Raw genomic sequence first — 19305 nt, forward strand, 5'->3', positions numbered from 1 at the left:
TTACGTAGGTGGAACCACCAACACAATATTCTTCCCAGTTCTTTAACCTAATCTCTGTCTTTTTCTTTTGTCTGTTTCTGGTATAATCGAAATGAAACCATTTTCTCTAGGAACACTTATCCTAGTCATCAGTTCTCTTTATCCATTTACATCTCCCCTGCCCTTCCTCCCTCCTCACACTTCAGCAAATTGGAAGAAAGGCTCAAAGGATTAAAAGCAAAAATAAATAATAGATAAAAATGGAAGTGATCAATATTTATTTTGCAAACTGAGATCTTTAATATGGCTACAATGTCAATTAAATATAAAAAGCTGTCACATAAAAACAAGTGACTAAATCTTGACTTAAACTAAATATTTAGCTTGCTTTTTCTATCTGCAGAAGATTTTGAACTTGGTGATACATAATTTCTGAATTTCAATGTCAGTTAAAACTTTTAGAGATCAATAACTCTACTGTGCAAAAATAACTTGGCAAATAAAAAACGTAGAAATAAAAGGTACCTGCTGTTGCTTGAAATCAGGCCTTTTTTTGATAAGATTATAAACAGTCACATATTTCATATATAGCACATAGGCCCTTTCCTCATCACGGTCTAATCTGCTTTCTTCCGCTGTCTTGAAGATCTTCAGGGCACTCTGTACGTAACTTAAAATTAGAGAAAAAACAATTAAAACATTTGACATCTGGAAGGGAAAAAGCCATGTAAAAGTCCACAGAAAATCTTGATAAAATACATTTCATAATTTAGGTTGCACTATTTCAGAACTGATAAAAAGTTAGATGTAAGTTTAAATGGAACATGAAAATTTCCCTTATGCTACAAATAAATACTTATTTTCGTAATAGTTATGTATATGTCACCAAACTGTTCAAAATGCATTCCAAGTCCAGTGTTTAAAGATTTACTACAATAGATAATCCTGGAGCGAGTGGTCCTAGGGCATCCATATAACAGTCATACTCTATAATTAAAGAATATAGCGGCATATTACTCTATTTGTATTCAAGTAAGGGAGCTAAAATATTTATTATTTTAATGCTAAAACAAAACTTTTCAATTCTTCTCACTCCTTTCTAACCATGATGTAGAATTCTCTCCATCTAAAACCCAAGAAACTTGGAACAGGAAAGGGGACATGAGTTCAATCTTTTTACTTGGTTGGGTTTTTTTACACAATGGCTGAACTATACTCTGATTCACAGGTCCTGGAAGGAAAAAGATTTAAAGTCTAAAAAAGATTTATCTAACTCTACTTCAGTAAAATAACTTGATTCTACAGCATTCATTCTAAGGACATTTTTCTGGTTTAATAGAAAGCAAATTAGTAACAGGCATTTCTGCAAGAGGTATTCATCATTTAGGACTAAAGTTTAAGCAACCAAGTTGTAGTGCCAATGCTTATACACAATATGCCTTATCAACAACTTACACAAAACACTGCTTCTTGTTTTTTATATTTTTCAAACTGTGCTCCAAGATTGAGACGTGGATTAATGACAAAGTTGGTCAGGCCAAGGAACCAGAACACCACACTAAGGAACCAGGGCCAAAATGGTCTTTACGATCAAAGACAGTCCTAAACAAGGACACTTCAGTCAGTGTGTATGCCCTGCCAGGCATGGCCTACAACTCTTAGGACAGAAGTAAATCAAACCAAAGCTATCAAGGAGATTCTCTAAAAGAGTTTAGTAGCAGTGGGTGCAACAGTCCTTGAGTTTTTCCAAATTTCTTTCACTCTGATGCATGTACATCTTAAGGGCCCATATGCAGTGGATCCAGCTGAGATCGTTGCAGTGTCACTGAGTCCAGTGAACCAGCAAAACATCCTAAAAGAATTCTAGCATTCTCTAGAACAATGCTATGACATAGCAAGAACATGAATTGTGGCAGTACATTTAGAGAGTCCTTCCAACATACCACTTTCTGTGGGATCAGGGTAGTCCTAAAGCTAAACTAGACACTGCTAGAACAGGTTTATCTGTCTTAAGATTAGATGAAGCTGTCTGAGAAAGCTTCAAGGTGGTTTTATCTTTTCCATTATTTCCTATTTGAATATCATTCAGTGTGAGTAAAACAGACCTGCTTTCTCTGTCACTCCATCAACATTACCAACTTAGCTCAAGAAATAGGCAAATCCCTCTTATTCTTCCTGCCCTCTGCCCCTCAACCATTGCCCGCCAAGATCTCTTTTTAAAAAGCCCATTTTATTCTTAGTAATATGTAGGAATAACAGTTCATTCTGGGATTTTCTTTCCTGACCTTTAAAGTTCTTACTATTCTCTTGTCTTTATCCTTGATGTTTTATTTTCTTCCTATCTTCTGTTTACTTCCTCTGGAAAACTGACTCATAAAGATGTCCCTGTGCAATCACTGGTTTCTTAAGATGCCCCTTAACAGGTTCATTTGGGATCATACATACTTTTTAGAGCCTCACATTTATCTCCAGTCACAGAACACTTAGTTTGCCCCCTGACTTCTAAAATCTGCTTGCCCCACCATGGGGTAGATGGCTGGCTAGACCCACCTTTCTTCCTGAAACTCTCACTTCAACTCTGTAATTATATATTTACTTATTTATCTCCAAATCTTCTCCTTTATTGGTCAAAATAAATTCAGAGGAAAAGCTCCCCTGATGCCTCCTGTCCCTTAACAGAGATGAAACTATCAACAAGTTAAAAATTTTAGAGATAATATAGCATTTTTAACAAAATAACTTCCAGTAAGTATCAAAACACAGCTGGACATCTCCAGCTCTACAATATTTTATCTCTGGACAAATTTTGCAATTGTTATCAAACAGATATTATCTTTAGCCTCTACCTCAACACACAGTCTACCCCAGCATAAATAGATGATATACCCTCAAAAATAAAAATACATAAAATAAATCATTAGGTTAAAAGTTCATGTCAAATATTGGCACAAATTAATACTTCGCTGATAGTGCATAAAATATACATATATTTATCCTTTTTTATTCAAAGAAAGACTAGGCTAGAACCACATCTTATATGTGAAATACACAAGGATAAAAACAATCCTTAATAAAAAAGTACTTTTATATTGTTTTATGAAAAGACATTAACTGTGACTCAATGAGTTTTGTAGAATCATCTTAGTCCTTACTTCTTAAACTTACGATCTGATATTTATTCCAGAGAACAGACAGCATGAGTATTAGCAGAATATATATGTATTCTGCCAAGATAAAATTTAGAACTTCTCTATAGAGGCCTTACTTCATTCATTTGATGACGCCGTTTTTTAAATCTGACTACTCATCTAACTCATTTAATAAAATGAAAATAACTAAAAATTAACTGCTACCCCCTGCTTTTGGAAAGTTCATTTTACACCACTTTGCTTTTACAAAAGGCCTACACTACTACCACACTGAAAGAAAACCGAAGAGGATTTTGCTTTTACTAAAAAAGGTCACTGCTTCCCCACTTTATGCCATTTTGACTTACAAAAGGTTTCAGAGGAACACTCTACACTTTTGAATAGCAGGGGATACCTGTAGTATACGACTCAGACTAGCAAAGGATACATACTTCTTAGTACTTATTTTCTCTGGTTTAACTTCTGTCTTCTTATTGAGGTCTTTTAGTGAAGAACTGAGGTAGAGTTCTTTAGGAACTGAAGCCACGGCAGGCATGATGAATAATATTTACTTTTCCACTTTCACAATGGATGGTGTACTTCATTAAAAGTATTTTTTCTGAAACAAAATGAACACAAATAATTCTACCAGTTTTCCTCATTAACAATAAAACAAGTGAGCAGTTAAAAAAATAAAACTCCTAAATTGTATCCTTTGCTAACAGAGTTAATTTTAAATCATCTATTTTGGGAGTTCAGGATAACAGAAGATCAATAAACAATTTACTTTCCTCCCAAATTTTCATCAACTAAATGAATTACTGTTTGCATCATTTTCCCTTAAGTATTAGGAACCTCTCCTGTCAAAGGAACTAACAATAAGAGTTTTTATGATTTTCCTTCTATTAAATCTGCATTAATGTATAGATCAAATGGAAGGAAGTTTCATTTAGAAATATTTCTCATTCTCATTAAAGACATCAGTTTATAAAAGGAAACAAGTTGGGGAAGGTGGGGGAGGCCACTTTATATGAAGCTGGGGATGTATGAATGTTTCTGGCAGAATACACCCAAGTACTTTGGTTTACCCTGAAAGGTCTTTGATGTTCCATGACATTCTTTGTTTCCCCGTCTGTTCTGGTAAATTCTCACTAGGAAGATGGAGGAGGTAGTAAACAAAATAAAGGCAAGAAGAAGAAAGGTTAGGTATGTGCCAATTAAGTTGTGTGTATGTGTACATGTACAGTGATACATCGAAACAGGGCAGATCAGGGGAGCACACCAAATGGGGAGTCCTGGTAAGATCATAAATGTCACTAGATGAAAACTTCGAGGCACCCAAGTAAATTTATACAAGCTCTTCAGGTGTGAAGGACTAATTACAATTTGAATAAATAACTTCATTAATACATTTAAGAGATTACTACTTTTTAGTTTGGAAGTTAGGGGTGAAACAAGAAAACACAAAATGCAAATGTTTTAAAATATTGATTTAAAACACAGATTTGTAATATTGGAAGATATTATAACCTGATATATATAACTCTGTTGAGTGCAGCTTCCATACAGTGGTGTGAGTAGAAGCATGAGCATTAAGGAATAAAAAAATGGAAGTAGACTGTAGATAACTTTTTTTTTAATTGGCAATAACAAAGAGAATGATGGAACAGGGTGGTGCTCCAAGAACACGATTTCCATTGAAATATAAGAAGCAAGAGTTGAGGGATAAATTTTTGTTTAAAGGAAAGCACAGTAAGGCCAAGAAACTAACTTTTCAGAAAGGTGCTTAAGGAAACTTGAGGCCTTAGTGATGCCACAAGAAACACCAAGGTGGCAGAGGGTGGGGGACATTGGAGCTTGGACTATTAAGGAGGGCTAGAAGATAGAAAGTTAACAGTAACAAGAATTATCCCTGACTTTTTTGCCCCCAGCTAGCTCAGCTAGATCTTAAGCTTACTCAACCACAAAAAGCCAACATTTGCTCCCGTGAAATAGGCTAGCTTTTGAAATTAATTCCCACAAAAACCGAATGATTTTTTTTATTGGCAACACTGAGTGTACTAAGAAAAGGATTAAAGCCAGAGTTAGGCAGGGTAACTTGGTACCAGTCTGATAGTAGTATCTGTTTTTCCAATTCTATCCTTTTTCTGGGTCATAAGTTATAGTGGTCTAACCACAGAATATATGTTCAAAAAGTCAAGTAGAGTCTGTTTCGTTGATTCATGGGAATTAGGTTTCTTGGCTGGGAAAAGAAAGCTATTGATTTGAACTTTCTAAATAAAATGAAGGTCTAGAATATGTTCTCAGTCAAGTCTGTTTCTCATGATTACCTTTAAAGCTAGGATCTTTCAAAGACAAAAAATATAAAAACTATATATTGCTACCTAGGCAGCAACTTAAAATAGCAAATAATTAGGAATTCAAAATTCAATTCAACTCAAACATTCACAGATATCCTGCTGTATAGAAGACACTGTGCTTCCAGGAACTCAAAGATGAGATGAGATCCATTTCCTCACAAAGTTTAAAAAACCAATGTGAAAGAGAAAGTTGTATGCAATGTTAATACAATGTATATTCATAAGTATGACACCAAACTATACAAGGTTACAAATAATGTACAATAAGAAAAATTAAGAAGGAAGATCAAATATGGTCAGAGGGGTTTTGAGAGGCATCATGAAAAAGACAGCATTTATGTGAGTTTTGGTGTCAGAAAGCTTTTGACAGAGATGAGGAATAGTATCGAGAAAAAGTCAAAAAAGAAAAGATCATCTTTAAGAACTAGCCAGTATAGAGAACGAACAAGGATTTGCTAGGCAGCAAAGCCTGAAAAAATACTCTAGGAACAGATAATAGAAGGCCCTGAATGTCACATTAAAGGATTTATTTTGTTTTCTAAAGGTAACAGAGCCATAGCACGGTTCAAAGAATAGAGTTACATGATCCAAATTTATAGTACAAGATTAGGCTTTAAAACACTGGAGATAAGGAAGACATTAGGTACCTATTATAACGATCCTAAGGAAAGACGATGAAGGTCAGAAGTAGGGCAGTAAAATGGAATGGAGGCGGCAGATAGAAGAGACACTGTAAAGGTAGAATGACAGGACTTGGCAACTGATCAGACACACCGAGGGAAAGTACAGGGATAAGATGATGATGATGTAAAAGTTTTAAATGATGGTTTCTAGGAGAAAGCTGTACTTTTTAAAAGTTACCATTTTCTTTCTTTACCTGATTTTTGAGAACAGCTCAAATAAGTAACAATTTTCTTTGATAATGTCATCAAAGGACCACAGTTGCTTCCATTTTCACTCATTAAATTGTAAGTTATGCTGTCAAATAAGATGCCTGATGTTAAAAATACTTTCAGCATTGCCTTCATTGCTATTTCAGCCTCTACAAATCACACATATTTCTGCAGTCAAAGCACAAGGTAAAGGGTATTTTTCCCTAGTCAAATGAAAAAACAAAGAAGGATACATATCCAACTTAACTATATGTAAACTTTAATGTATTAAATTTTTGGTAAGTTATTCTGCTTGCATTTGCCATTAAAGAAATTTCAAAGGAGACCAGCATAAAATAAATTAAGGCCAGAATGACTGAATGGATTTACAATATCCTTATTTGGCTGCAACAGCAAAAAAACAAGGAAAAGAGCAGCAGCAAACTGCTGCTGTTAGAACAAACCCACTGATGCTTATATAAGAATGTTCAATAACCACAGAATTCAAATAATTTTAAAACGGACTGTTTAGATCTAGAACCAAATGTAACATACAACCTACTAAAACCATGTTATGCTTCCAAAAGAGCTGTAAGTACAAAAAAATAAAATAACTAAGTATATGTAAGAAAAGTTAAAGTTCTTCTAAAACAAAAAATAAATTCTTAAGATATATAACCCTAATAAAGATTAAGAACTCCAGCTCCAGTCAAATGGCAATGGTCCAAAAGTGAAATCTAGGCAGTACTGAAAATCAGTTACCAACAGAGAGAAAATGGAAGGCATATATACCCCTCTCTCTCTTTTTGACACCCTTCTGATCCTTCCAAAGAGAGTAGTGGCGATTAGATAACTTGAACCACAGAATGAAGAGTAAAAAGTAAAAAAGTGAAGACTGAGGTTTGTGGTCATTCAGATTGGTCCTGATATCTTAACTAGGGCTTCGTACCAGCCACTGCGAAGGTCGTAGGCAACAGTGAAAAGAAAGCAAAGTTTGTCTCTGTTGGCCATCCATCATCTCATTTCACCCCATCTCTGGCCTTCAGACAGCAACAGTATTCATTACATCTTCTGTCTTAAATTTCAAATAATCCAGTCTATACTCATTCTAGATAAAATGCCACAGACAAGTGAGTACTGATGAAATAATCTGTTTTAAAACACTCCTAAAGTATTAAGACTCAACCCTTTCAAGAATGAATCACTGCTAAAACTTCAAGTATTTTCTGAGCATTCACTTACGTGTCTAGTGATGATAGCAGTGTTTTTAAAAATCCACACAGAAAGTCAAAACCAGCATTTAAAAAAACAACAAAAAACCTGAAGAGAAAATATCCAGAGCATGTCACATGGGAGTACGTAAGTACTGTTTCATGAAACTTTATTTCGTTATGGGTACCTGTGTATGCACACACAAGAACACTGGGTAGAAATGTAAAATGAATTTCTTACTATAGGTTACAATTAAAAAGGTGTAAAAGTCCTGCACAGCAATGCTACTCCAAGGGTGGTCCACAGACCAGTGCTAGTTGAGGAATTGTTTGTTACTAATCTGTGATAAAATAAGCTTATAAACATAATATAAACCAATTAAACACACTGAATTTTTCACAGTAGCAAGACTTTCTTTATGAAGAAAGCAGTGCACTGATTTATACTCCAGCATAAGCTGCAAGCCTGTAACAGACTGGCTACTTTGAGCAGCGCTGCTCTAGGGGAACAGAGAAGAGTACCACAGGGCTTCTGATCACAAAATACCTTAATCTAGTTATCAGGACCAAACTAATACTCATTAAATAATAAAACAATTAATTGATACACTATATGTTAATATGTGACTCCAGTAACTAGGAAGTAAAAAGCAGGGAACAATTCAGTGCAACTTGGGGCAAAGGGAGAGCTTCCAGCCCAGAGTGCGCTCACTCTCCTCTCTTCTGTGCTGATCCTTCTTCCTTCAAGAATCAACTTAAGTTCCACCTTTTCCATCCTTGATGGTTCTAGCACTTGGAGTCTATTTCTTGGCCTAACTCCTACAGTACTTGTTACCTGTATCATTTCTTTAGTACCATATTTGGACCAAATGACAATTATGACTAGGTTTTAAGATCTTATACCTCATATAAACATGCAGTGCTCATAATGCTGTGATAAAGAAACTGGCCAGAAGGGTAGAATTTAGCTGTGAATAGAATAAGAAAGGAAGGCATTCCAGAAGAAGCCAACCTGAACAAAGACAAAATGAGGAAGCAGTTTGGGAAGGTAATGAAAAAAATAAAGACTACTATAGGAATTATTAGGAAATGATCAAGGGATTACATTGACATGTCTTTATCTGTCACTACTCTGACGTGCTAGATCTCTAACATCCACCTCAGTCGTCTTTACAGTCAAGCCGTAATAACTGTTGGCTAACAATAATAAATTATACTAGGTAAGGAGATGGAGTCACATTATCGAGGACTTCTGAAGTCATTCAGAACGGTTTATGCTTAATTCAGCAGGCAATAAGAAGCCAGTTCTTGAAGGGAAAAAATGGTATCTCAGGGCAGGCCAAAGTGAGCATATGCAAGATGGATTTGAAGGAAACTGGAACAAGGGAATGACATTTTAGAAAAGATTAACTAGTAGGTTATGGCAAAAAAAAGAACACAAAAAGGCAGAAACATGCTTTGAGTGAAACAACACACACACTAGAAAGTTAGAAACCTTGAGAAATGTAAAGAATGGCAACACTGTTAACAAAAACAAGGAATACTGTAGTTTAAAAAACAGATCTGTTTACTGCAGCATTTCTCAACTTGGGCACTACTCACATGTTGGACTGTGTAATTCTTTTTTTTTCCTTTTCCATTACGGTTTATTACAGGATACTGAATACAGTTCCTTGTGCTATACAGTAGGACCTTGTTGTTTATTTTATATATAATAGTTTATATCTGCTAATCCCAAACTCCTAATTTATCCCTCCCCTACTCCCTTTCCCCTTTGATAACCATAAATTTGTTTTCTATGTCTGTCTGTTTCTGTTTTGTAAGTTCATTGTATCATATTTCAGATTCCACATATAAGTGATATCATCTGATATTTGTCTTTCTCATTCTGATTTACTTCACTTACTATGTTAATCTCTAGGTCCATTAATGTTGCTACCAGTGGCATTATTTCATTCTTTTTTTATGGCTGAGTTGTATTTGGACTGGGTAATTCTTTGTTCTTGGAGTTGTCCTGTGCAATGTAGGATGTTTAGCAGCATTCCTGACCTCTACTCACTAGATGCCAGTAGTATCCACTCTTCTCCAGTTGTGACAACCAAAAATGTTTCCAGACATTGCAAAATGTCCCTTGAGAGACAAAATTACCCCCAAATAAGAACCACTGATTTACAGAAAAATTTGAACATGTGTGTATGCAAAAGGAATAACATAGAAAGAAAGACACCTTGATTGAAATGTAAATATGTAATTAGACATCAGGTCTACAAAGAGACCAGACAAATATTAAATCAACTATTAAGGCATTAATGTTAATTTTGATAATCCCTATTGTTTCGGGAAACAACAAAGTAATGACACCGAGATAATATGTTACCTAGGATATAGTTTAAATAATCCTATTTTCTTCACTTTTATGTACTTTTTAAACTTTTATAATAGTTTTATAAGGATCACTTATATTAGTAACTAAAATCAGGCAAATGAATCACCAAGGAAATGAGATCTTGTTTCTCTACAGCTGACAAAGATACTTGAAGGGCTCAGAACTTGGGAGGTTTGGGTGGTTCCTAAAGGAGGAAAGAAACAGAATGAAGGAAAACCAGGAAAGTGCAATATCATAGAAAGCAAAGAAAAAGAGAATTCCAAAGTTACAAAGTTCTCACAATCCTAAAAAGAGAAACAAACAAAGTAAAATAACTAGCCCTAGTTCTGAAGAGTGACTATAAACTGGCTTCAATTTGGTAAACATTTAGAATACCTACATCTATTCAAGGTGCAGTCTTGGGAGCAACAGGAGATACAAAGAATATACCTTCTAATAAAGTTTCTACTTCTTAAGATGAAAGATAACTATACAATGGTACCACAAAGCAAAGTATCAAAATATAGGTAACTAACATATTATGCCAAAATTTGTTGGTTTTATTAAGACCATTCCTAGAAAAATACAAGGGTAACTGCTTTGTTTTACACAATAGGTGTCTATCTACATATGTAACCCTGATCCATTTCTTATCTCCTCTCCCTCTTTATCTTTTTAATTTTTTTTTAACAGACGCAAAATGGATGAGCAGGGAACCCAATGGTACTTAGTAAGTATCCCCCACCTCCAAAAAAAAAAAGATATGGTTCTCAATCTTAGCTATACACTAGAATCACCTACAGGACTTTAAAAAAAAAAAACAAAAACTGATGCTCATAACTCATTACTAAATGGTTCAATCAGAATCTCTGAGCTTGAGACTCACACATAGGTATTTTTATAAAGTTCCCCAGGTGAATTCTAATGTGCAATCAAGACAGAGACCTATGGACATAAAGAATGGATATAAGCATGTTACTAGAAGCAATGAAACAATATGAAGATGACAATTAGTTTCCAGCTGAAATCACCATCATAAGTCACATAATTCCCAACCTACCAAAATTATGAGAAATCACTTTCATTTTTAAAATTTTGTAATTAAGAAATTAAAATAAAATCTCCAGGATTCCCACACCCATAACTTTTCAATTTGTTTTGAAATTGGTATTACAATGTGTAGTAATTTCAATTCACTACATTATACAGACATGCAGGTTTACATAATTATTGACATATTTCAGAGAATTTAGTATTATGAAAAACTAAACTAATGCATTAGAAGAGACAAGGTTTAGCTATTTTTAACACTGACTTTATTCACTATTCATGAGTACTATGCTACTTGAATTAGTATGGTTATCACTTATTACTAATACATTTCATCATTTCCAACTAATAAATTTTATATTATTAAAGTATTATAGGTGTTAGTCTCATTTTCCACTTATTACCTTACGACTTCAGGCAAATTCCTTAAATCCTCCCAACACCATCACTGCCATTCCTCAGTTTATTTTTATCTGCAAAATTGGAATAATTAATCTATTTCTACAGTTTTCAAAGACATCAAATGAAAAAATATATACAGAAAAATGCTCCAAAAATTGTAATGTGCCATGAAATAGTTAAAGAAATCAGAAATGTAACTTATTCTGCATCTACCATTAAATCCAAACATTAGTCTAACACACCTTTGTGAACAAAATTATAGTAGGCTAAAGATGGTCACAAATTCTCTGACATTCTTCCCTTCAAAAGGAGTCTATCTTCTGGTGGGGTGAGGGCTCTGACTGCTCTAACCAATAGAGAATGCTGGAAGTAGTGCTATGCCAATTTCTGAGTCCAGGCTTTAAAAGATTTTAAGAGAAAAATTCCACTTCCTGACACTTCAAACACTTGCTCTCGGAACTCAACCTCCATGCTGTGAGAAGTCCAACACACATGAAGAAGCTATGGTGCAGGCACTCCAGCTAATATCTCCAGCTGAACTCTCAGCCAACATCAGCCGCCATCCATGCCAATGAGCCACCTTGGATGTCTAGCCCAGCTGAGCTCTCAGATGACTCCTACCCTAGCTGCAAATCTGACTACAAACGTATGAAATCCTAACTGAGTACCAACCAGTTGAGTCCAGGCAGCCCACAGAAACATAAGACATAATAAATTGTAGTTTTAAGCCACTTTGTTTTAGAATGGGATTGCTACATAGCACTAAGCAACGGGGACAATAATCAAGATTTTTCTTTAAAAGACTCAATAATATTTAATTTTATTAGCACCTCATATTTAATGGACATTTTTTCCTTTCATCTCTATAAAAATAAGTATATTTTCATGTAGAAAAGTGCATAATAAAATATAATGCTAGACATTCTATGGAAAAAAATCTGATGTGCTGACTCTTACTTTACAAAAGCCATTTTGGTTCTTTCCCATTATATTCATACTGATAAACAAATGACCATAATAATTAACAAAGTTCAAGTAAATATATAAAAAATCAGATGCGAGAAGGACACTTTAAAATTATTTTTGTTTTTCTCATGCATTGTTTTCTCAAAGACTACACTACATACCTATGTGCAATTAATGCATGTTATTAATGACAGGTTGTTGTTTTTTATTACAGGGTCCTTACTATCTAATTTAAAAGATGCAACTACTTTCACAAGAAAAAGAATACACATTTCAATATGAAAAGGACATAGCACAACCCACATCACCTTTCAGATAAACTGGTCCAGTACTGTGGAGCCATGAGAAACTACCTAAATCCATCATGAAAGACACGAATCTTAAACAGTAAATCTGCTGAAATGCAAAATCTGCTTACATAGCAAAACCGCAGAGCAAGCCTACAAGAGGAACACTTCCCTAACAAATGTCGCTTGACATTTTTAATGGCTGCAGTAGGAAATATACAAAAACTAAGATGCTTGCAAATTCAGAAAGAGTAAAATCCTTTCGTTCCGCATCCCCTCAGAGGTTTAGCTGAAACCCTCAGAGCTCCTACAAGTATTAAATTCCTTAGGCTCTGCAACACCTCTTTTTTCAGACAAATATTCTGTTAGTGATTAAGTGACTTGCTTCAAGGTCACAGAATGAACCAGAGACCAGAAATGAACCTAGAAGTGTGGTCTACAGCTCTATGTATAAATTCAAGATTCTGATAATTTCCAAGGTGGAGTGGAGGTGAAATTAACTTGTCCCACAACTGTAGGAGGGCACATTTTAGGAAAGAAAGGCTTTTATTTGCGGAACTCACAGTTTTAACTCTAAGGAGCTCATAGGTTCTTTAAACTCATACTTGAACTTCACTAAAAGCAAGTCTGACCGGGTCTGAGGAGAGACTGGAAAACACTCTGAGGGGTTGGACTAAGGCCTGGGAACATAGCTCGATAGCAGAAAAACTGAAAACGGAAGCAAGAGGAAGGAGGTCAAAGTCGGTCTGGGTGCCCACTAAGGTGGAAGAATGGTCAAGGCCACCTTCTAAGACTGGAAAACCTGAGGCCACACGAAACTCGATAGGCAACCCTAGGTGGACAGCAGGCGGACTCGAGGTTGGGCCCGTCCTCCAAACGCCGATTCTATGCCCGGGGCTGTCCCACCCCTCTCCGAGGACAGGATTTGTCTCCCAGGTGACCAACAGCTGGTGAAAGGAAAGCGCCTTCACTGCAAACACCTTACCGAGGAACAAAGGCCAGGACCCAGCCCCACACTCACCTTGGCGCCGGGCGCGCTTCACTAACGCCGGCCTCCGCGCCAAAGGCCCATCTCCCACCAACCCGAGGAAGACTCGCTATCCTTACGGAAGCCAGCCCAGCTCATCCCCTTTTCCCAATTTGCACTGCGTTACGACGCGTCGCGCCTCTGACGTCACTCAGGGGCGTGGCCCCGCGCGCTCTTAACTACTCGCTCCTCCCCAGCCCTGTCCCTCCAAGTTACTGCCGGACGGGAGGGTAGGGGAGGGCCGAGGGGGATGTTTTGGATGGATCCTCCTGGGCAGGTCCCAGGCTACGCTGAGCTGGGACGAGCTTGTCCTCCGGTCCCCTGCGCCTTGCATTTCTCGGGCGTGGCTCTCTCACCCTGGTGTTACTTACATCCTGGGCCTTCCTGCAGAGGAAACAGGGCAGCTCTTAACGCCCCTGAGCTACGCATCTTCCTCCTCAGATTGGAGATTGAGGGCTGACTAGGAAAGGGACTTGAATTCCTCAAATTCTGGCTAAGAGTTTAACATTCTCCGAAACACGCCTGTGGTCAGAGAAGAACGGACACGGTCCTAAAGCACATTGTATATATACATCTAACGTCAGTTAAAAGCCCAATCTTAAAAAAACAAAAACATAGGTCTTGAACTTTCTCAAGAGGTAATCTTTGTACTCTCGTAGAGAAGGGTGATTGGATGCTGCAAGGATCTGTAAACATAAAGTTGCTTGGATGGAGTAGCTGGTCATGGTCACTAAGTCCCAGGTCAGTCGAGGTGTCCCATGGATGAAGAAGCTGGAAGGCGAGGTCTAGTAAATGCGTTAAGTGAAAGTGTGTGCCAAACAGGTGTCCAATAAATTCGTAATGAATAAGTGAAAACACTTAGCCCAACAGTGTTTCACCTACTGGCAGTCTTTCCATTAATGCTAATTTCCTTTCCATCACAATGAAATAACTGCAAAAATATGGTAGCTCTTTTATACCTAAGCTATACACTGTTTTTCCCCAAAGACTGATATAATATGAAATATGCCATACTACCTGAGATTACTAACTAGGTAGCCTTAGCAAATTTTTCATAACTAAGGGGGGAAAAGTGCTTCTGTCTTTTGAGGGTGAATCTTAAGGAAGTAAGTTGGTTGTTTGCTTCTTTTTTTTTTTTTTTTTTTTTGTCTGCTGAGCATCTTGATGATTTGAGTATGCAAAGAAAAATCTAGGGCTGAGTTTTTGGAGTAGGAAACAAATGCAGCAAGAGTTTGGAGTTCTCTAAAGACAATCTCAGAGAGGACCCTAGAAATGTGAGTTGATAAAGAGAGAAGCCCATAAAAATGAATCAACCAATGAAAGGAATCTTCTCTAGTGGTGTGGCAAAAAGGTTTTAATAAACAGGATTGTTTAACATTCACCTAAAGTTTTTTTTTGTTGGTCTGATTAATTGCCCCAATACCCATCCCACCCTCCCAGTAAGTGGAATTCCCCAACTTCCCTAAAGCATCAGTCAAGTTTGCTAAAACACAAGTCACTGAGGTTTTTTTTTTTTAAAAAAAACACTAAGAAGTTCCCACGTGTGGGGCAACAGGTGTGGAAGAGAAACCAGGCGCAAGATGACAAGATGATTCCAAAACTGTACTGAGTTGGTGAAAGTAGTAAAAAATAAGACTATTCCTAGGAAATTCACAGAAATCTGGGGTTGGGCTTTAGACTTTTCAGAATTAGAGGAGTGAGCATTCTTAAGGAGCAGGGTTAGCTAGATGAAACTATGCTATTGACTTCAATCATAAACCCTAATTCTTGTTCAAATATGTGTTGTAACAAACCAGGCAGCAGTATCTATGGTACCTAGAATCTAAGTAATCATCACTAGCTTTTTAGAAGACATGAGCTACATTTGACCATAGCTTTAATTCCCAAGCCATCCAGTATAAGCAGTATTTCAAAACATACTGAACCTGACTCATCCTCCATCCTTTCGACATGTTTCTACTGCATATGTGTACTATATCAAGCATTGTTTTAGACTTGGGTTACAAAGTCCCTCCTGGACACAGAGCTGACTTACATTCTAGTGAGGGAGACATATGACAAGCAAATATATATACAGTTGACTCTTGAACGACGTAAGTTTGAACTGCCCAGGTCCACTTAAATGTGAATCATCTTCAATAGTAAATACTACAGTACCTCACAATCCGAGGCTGATTGAAACCGAGGTTTATTGAATCTAAACTTGCAGAACTGAACGGCAGATCCGGAGGAAAGTGGGGTATGGAGGGCCGACTATAAGTTACACTCAGATATTCAACTCTATGGAAGTATGGTGCCCCTGGTCCCCCTGTTATTCAAGGGTCCACTGTACAATATGCCAAGTGTTGTTAAGTGCTAAAAAGAAAAACAAAGCAGGGTAAGGGCCAGCAAAGACAGTGGTGTTTTTGATGAGATAGTCAGGTAAAACCTCTCTGACAAAGTGACATTTCCATAGAGCTTGAGTGAAGAGAGGGAGCAAGCCATGGATGCATGTGGGAAAAGAGCATCCAGGTAATTGGAGTAGCACAGGTGAAGGCAGTGATGCAGAAAAAGGAAGCATGCCGGAGGGACAGCAAGTAGCACAGTATGGCTGGCATGGAGTGAGTGAGTGGAATCATGATAGGAGGTGACCTCAGAGGGGTGGGGAGAGAATAGAGTACAGATTACATAGGCCATGTAGGTCAATGAAACATGTTTATCCAAGACTAATGTAAGAAGTGAATCACATGCTAATATTTTATAAGAAAAGTTAGCTTTCATACATATGTTAAAATTTACAACATTATAGAAGGGGAGGGTACAGCTCAGTGACAGAATGCGTGCTTAGCATGCATGAGGTCCTGGATTCAATGCCAAGTACCTCTGTTAAAAAACCAAATAAGTAATAAATAAAACTAATCCCCCCCCAAAAAAACTCCAAAATATTTGCAAAATTATGTACAAATGTTCATCCCAATTGTCTTTTAGCCGAAGCATGTGTTTTTTTAAACTAATATTCTTTCCTATTCATCTGGTTTTTATTTTCTAAAATCATAATGATCATCACACTGGACCTGCTGCATGGCCCATCAGTCTTTATCTCTAGGGGATGCATCACACAACAAGTCTTGGCTGCTCTCCTGGGTATCAGCTTCAAAGGGTAGACACTCAGTACTCCTGCACTTCACTAAGATTCTATCAGCTATTGGTTTATTTTAAGTTGTAAAAAATTTATTATACCACCACTTAGCACAATTTGAATTCTTTTTTTTTTCTAATGTGAAGTTATACTTCTACCTAACTGGCCTGAACTTACCTCCATAAAGCTTTGGAGATGCACTCTCATTCTATGATTTCATGAGTTAATCAGCAATTATACTTTCTTTTTTCATCCCTTCTTGATTTTACAGATGTAGGTCTTCTTTTTGTCTTTGTTTTTCCATCTAAACTGAGGAGTTTGAATCCGGTTATTATATTCTTCAGTGGTTCCCCACTGTAACGTCTTCCTGATCTCCCTGCTCCCGTTAGATTTCCCTCATATGTACAATGTGACAAATGGTGATGCATATGATTTTCTCCCAAGAAGAGAAAGTTTTCAGTTTGTTGACCTTACCACCAAATTTTCACCTACTTGACTGAAGTCATCAGAGTTACTTAAACTTCTTAAGAATTGTCTCTGCAATTTTGTCATGTTAATACTAACTAGCTGAGGAGGGTATAGCTCAGTGGTAGAGTGATTACTTAGTATGCATGATGTCCTGGGTTCAATCCCCAGTAACTCCATTAAATAAATTAAATAAGTAAATAAACCTAATTACCTCCCCCCTCAAAACAAAACAAAACATACTAACTAGCAAAAAGAGAAACCCATTGAATAACAACAGGAACTGTTCAGTTATCAGTATATTGAATTGAGATCATAGAATCAACATACATGCTTGAGCATTTTCTAGATATTTACAAAAAAACACCTATTATGCTTTAGCTATAGTGACATTTTAAGGAAGCATCTAATTTAAAAAATATACTTTTAAAGTCAAAATTCCAAAAAATCTTCATGTAATGTATTCCCATTTATACAACTCTCAAATATCTAAAATAATATAACGTTATCTCTGGGAGTAGGGGTGCGATTTTTGATGCGCTATTTACTTCGTCCAAATCATAAGTAAATATATTAAATAATATATGCCCAGTGATTTTCAAACTTAGGTATTAACAAGCAATATGTGGCCTGAATAAACACAACAGTGCAAACCCAAAATTAAAATCTATGGACTCAGGGCTAGCCAAAGGCTCAGGATCCCCCAGCTGTTCATCAACCTGTGGAGTTGTGCCTGGGCCTGGAACAACTGCATGCAGCCTGGGAGATGTTCCAGGAGAGGGCTCACAACTCCCTGTCTCCTCACATATTTATAGAGGAGGAGGAAGGGAGCAGGGATCACCCAGCCAATTTGGAGAACTTTGAGCTTTTCCATAGGGGTTACAATTTTATTGGTTTAAAAACCAAGTATTTTGAGACCAATCACCTGGGGAGTTTTCCTCAACAATTCTAGTTTCTGCCTGAGGCCTTATAGCTTCCCTGCTGAGCTAGCTTGTTGCTAGGCTGCAGGAAGAGAATGAGAGCACTGGGTTATCCAGCAGACAGGTTAGTGTATCTTTACCCAAGTCTGTGTAAGAACCAACCTCTAGTTTACATTTAGTAGGTAAGGAGAGGAAGCCACAAATATGCATTTTAAAATATCGGTGGTGATACTGATGCTGGTGGTCATGAACTCCACCTGAAGAAATGTTACTTCCCCCCACCATGAGAAAACATTCTCTTCATCTGAGTTTATTTTTGAAATAACTGTCTGTGAGAAATCTTGTGGAAGATTTTTGAAATTCTAACTAGAGGATGAGATTCTTTATATGTTGCGGGGGAGTTTATAATCTTGTCTCTGACATATTTTATAATTCTAAATCCATCGGTATGTCTTTCTATAATCTGCCAAATGCAGAGGCACGATGCCCAAGCCATTTTTAATGGTCCATTTGTGGTAGAGATGTGTAAAAACAGGGTGCCATTCTGGTTGATGTTTCTTCCATGTCAGTTATTCTATATAGTTTTTATTACAGAGGTGTGAGTAAATTGTGTATATAAATCTGTAGAAAGAATATGAACATGCATCCTCTCAGTGGGTCATATTAGTCTGTGAACTGGGTAAACATCTCCGTGATTATGCAGTACCTCTATAGAGATATGCGCATATTTAAGAATGTAATAGAGGGAGTGTCTCTGTCTGTCTTTGTGTAGTATATTCATAGGTAAAAATGGGGTGAGCCTATTTACAAGTCTGTATCTAGGTGTATGATGATTTGGGATAAGGGAAAAGCACAAGCAGATTTTTTTTTCACTGCTTCATGGTTGGACTCTGGAAAAGATAAAATGATTTATACTTTTATCCTATTTAGGACAAATGTGCACAATGCCATTACCAGATTACATAGATGATTTCCACTGTTCCAACTTATGTTTCAATATGGATAAACACAAGATTTTCATTTAATCTTCATATGAAAAATATACCATATTTACGTTACAAAAGGATTTAACTAATGCCTGGCATATATATTACCTGACTGCAAGTGACTGGCACCCAGGAAGAAAAACTGAGGAGTGGCTTAATACCCTTCAGT

General features: G+C 36.7%; 1 protein-coding gene across 5 annotated transcripts in view; it reads right to left on the minus strand.

Annotated features, from left to right (window-relative positions):
* Nucleotides 1-13782, minus strand: part of USP8 (ubiquitin specific peptidase 8) — a 43246-nt gene extending 29464 nt beyond the window's left edge. The window contains exons 1-6 of one of the 5 annotated variants that reach the window (XM_032481213.1): nucleotides 13642-13782; nucleotides 11370-11438; nucleotides 6345-6445; nucleotides 4196-4258; nucleotides 3560-3726; nucleotides 505-649 (exon numbers count right to left, since the gene is read on the minus strand). In XM_032481213.1, coding sequence (XP_032337104.1) covers nucleotides 505-649; nucleotides 3560-3663 — 249 coding nt within the window. In that variant the 5' untranslated portion in view covers nucleotides 3664-3726; nucleotides 4196-4258; nucleotides 6345-6445; nucleotides 11370-11438; nucleotides 13642-13782. The remainder of the gene's footprint in view (nucleotides 1-504; nucleotides 650-3559; nucleotides 3727-4195; nucleotides 4259-6344; nucleotides 6446-11369; nucleotides 11439-13641) is intronic. The other 4 variants (XM_014556381.2, XM_032481214.1, XM_014556383.2 and 1 more) reach the window with 4 other exon arrangements.
* Nucleotides 13783-19305: the final 5523 nt, after the last annotated feature.

The sequence above is a fragment of the Camelus ferus genome, chromosome 6, assembly GCF_009834535.1.
Source record: "Camelus ferus isolate YT-003-E chromosome 6, BCGSAC_Cfer_1.0, whole genome shotgun sequence".
NCBI lineage: Eukaryota > Metazoa > Chordata > Mammalia > Artiodactyla > Camelidae > Camelus > Camelus ferus.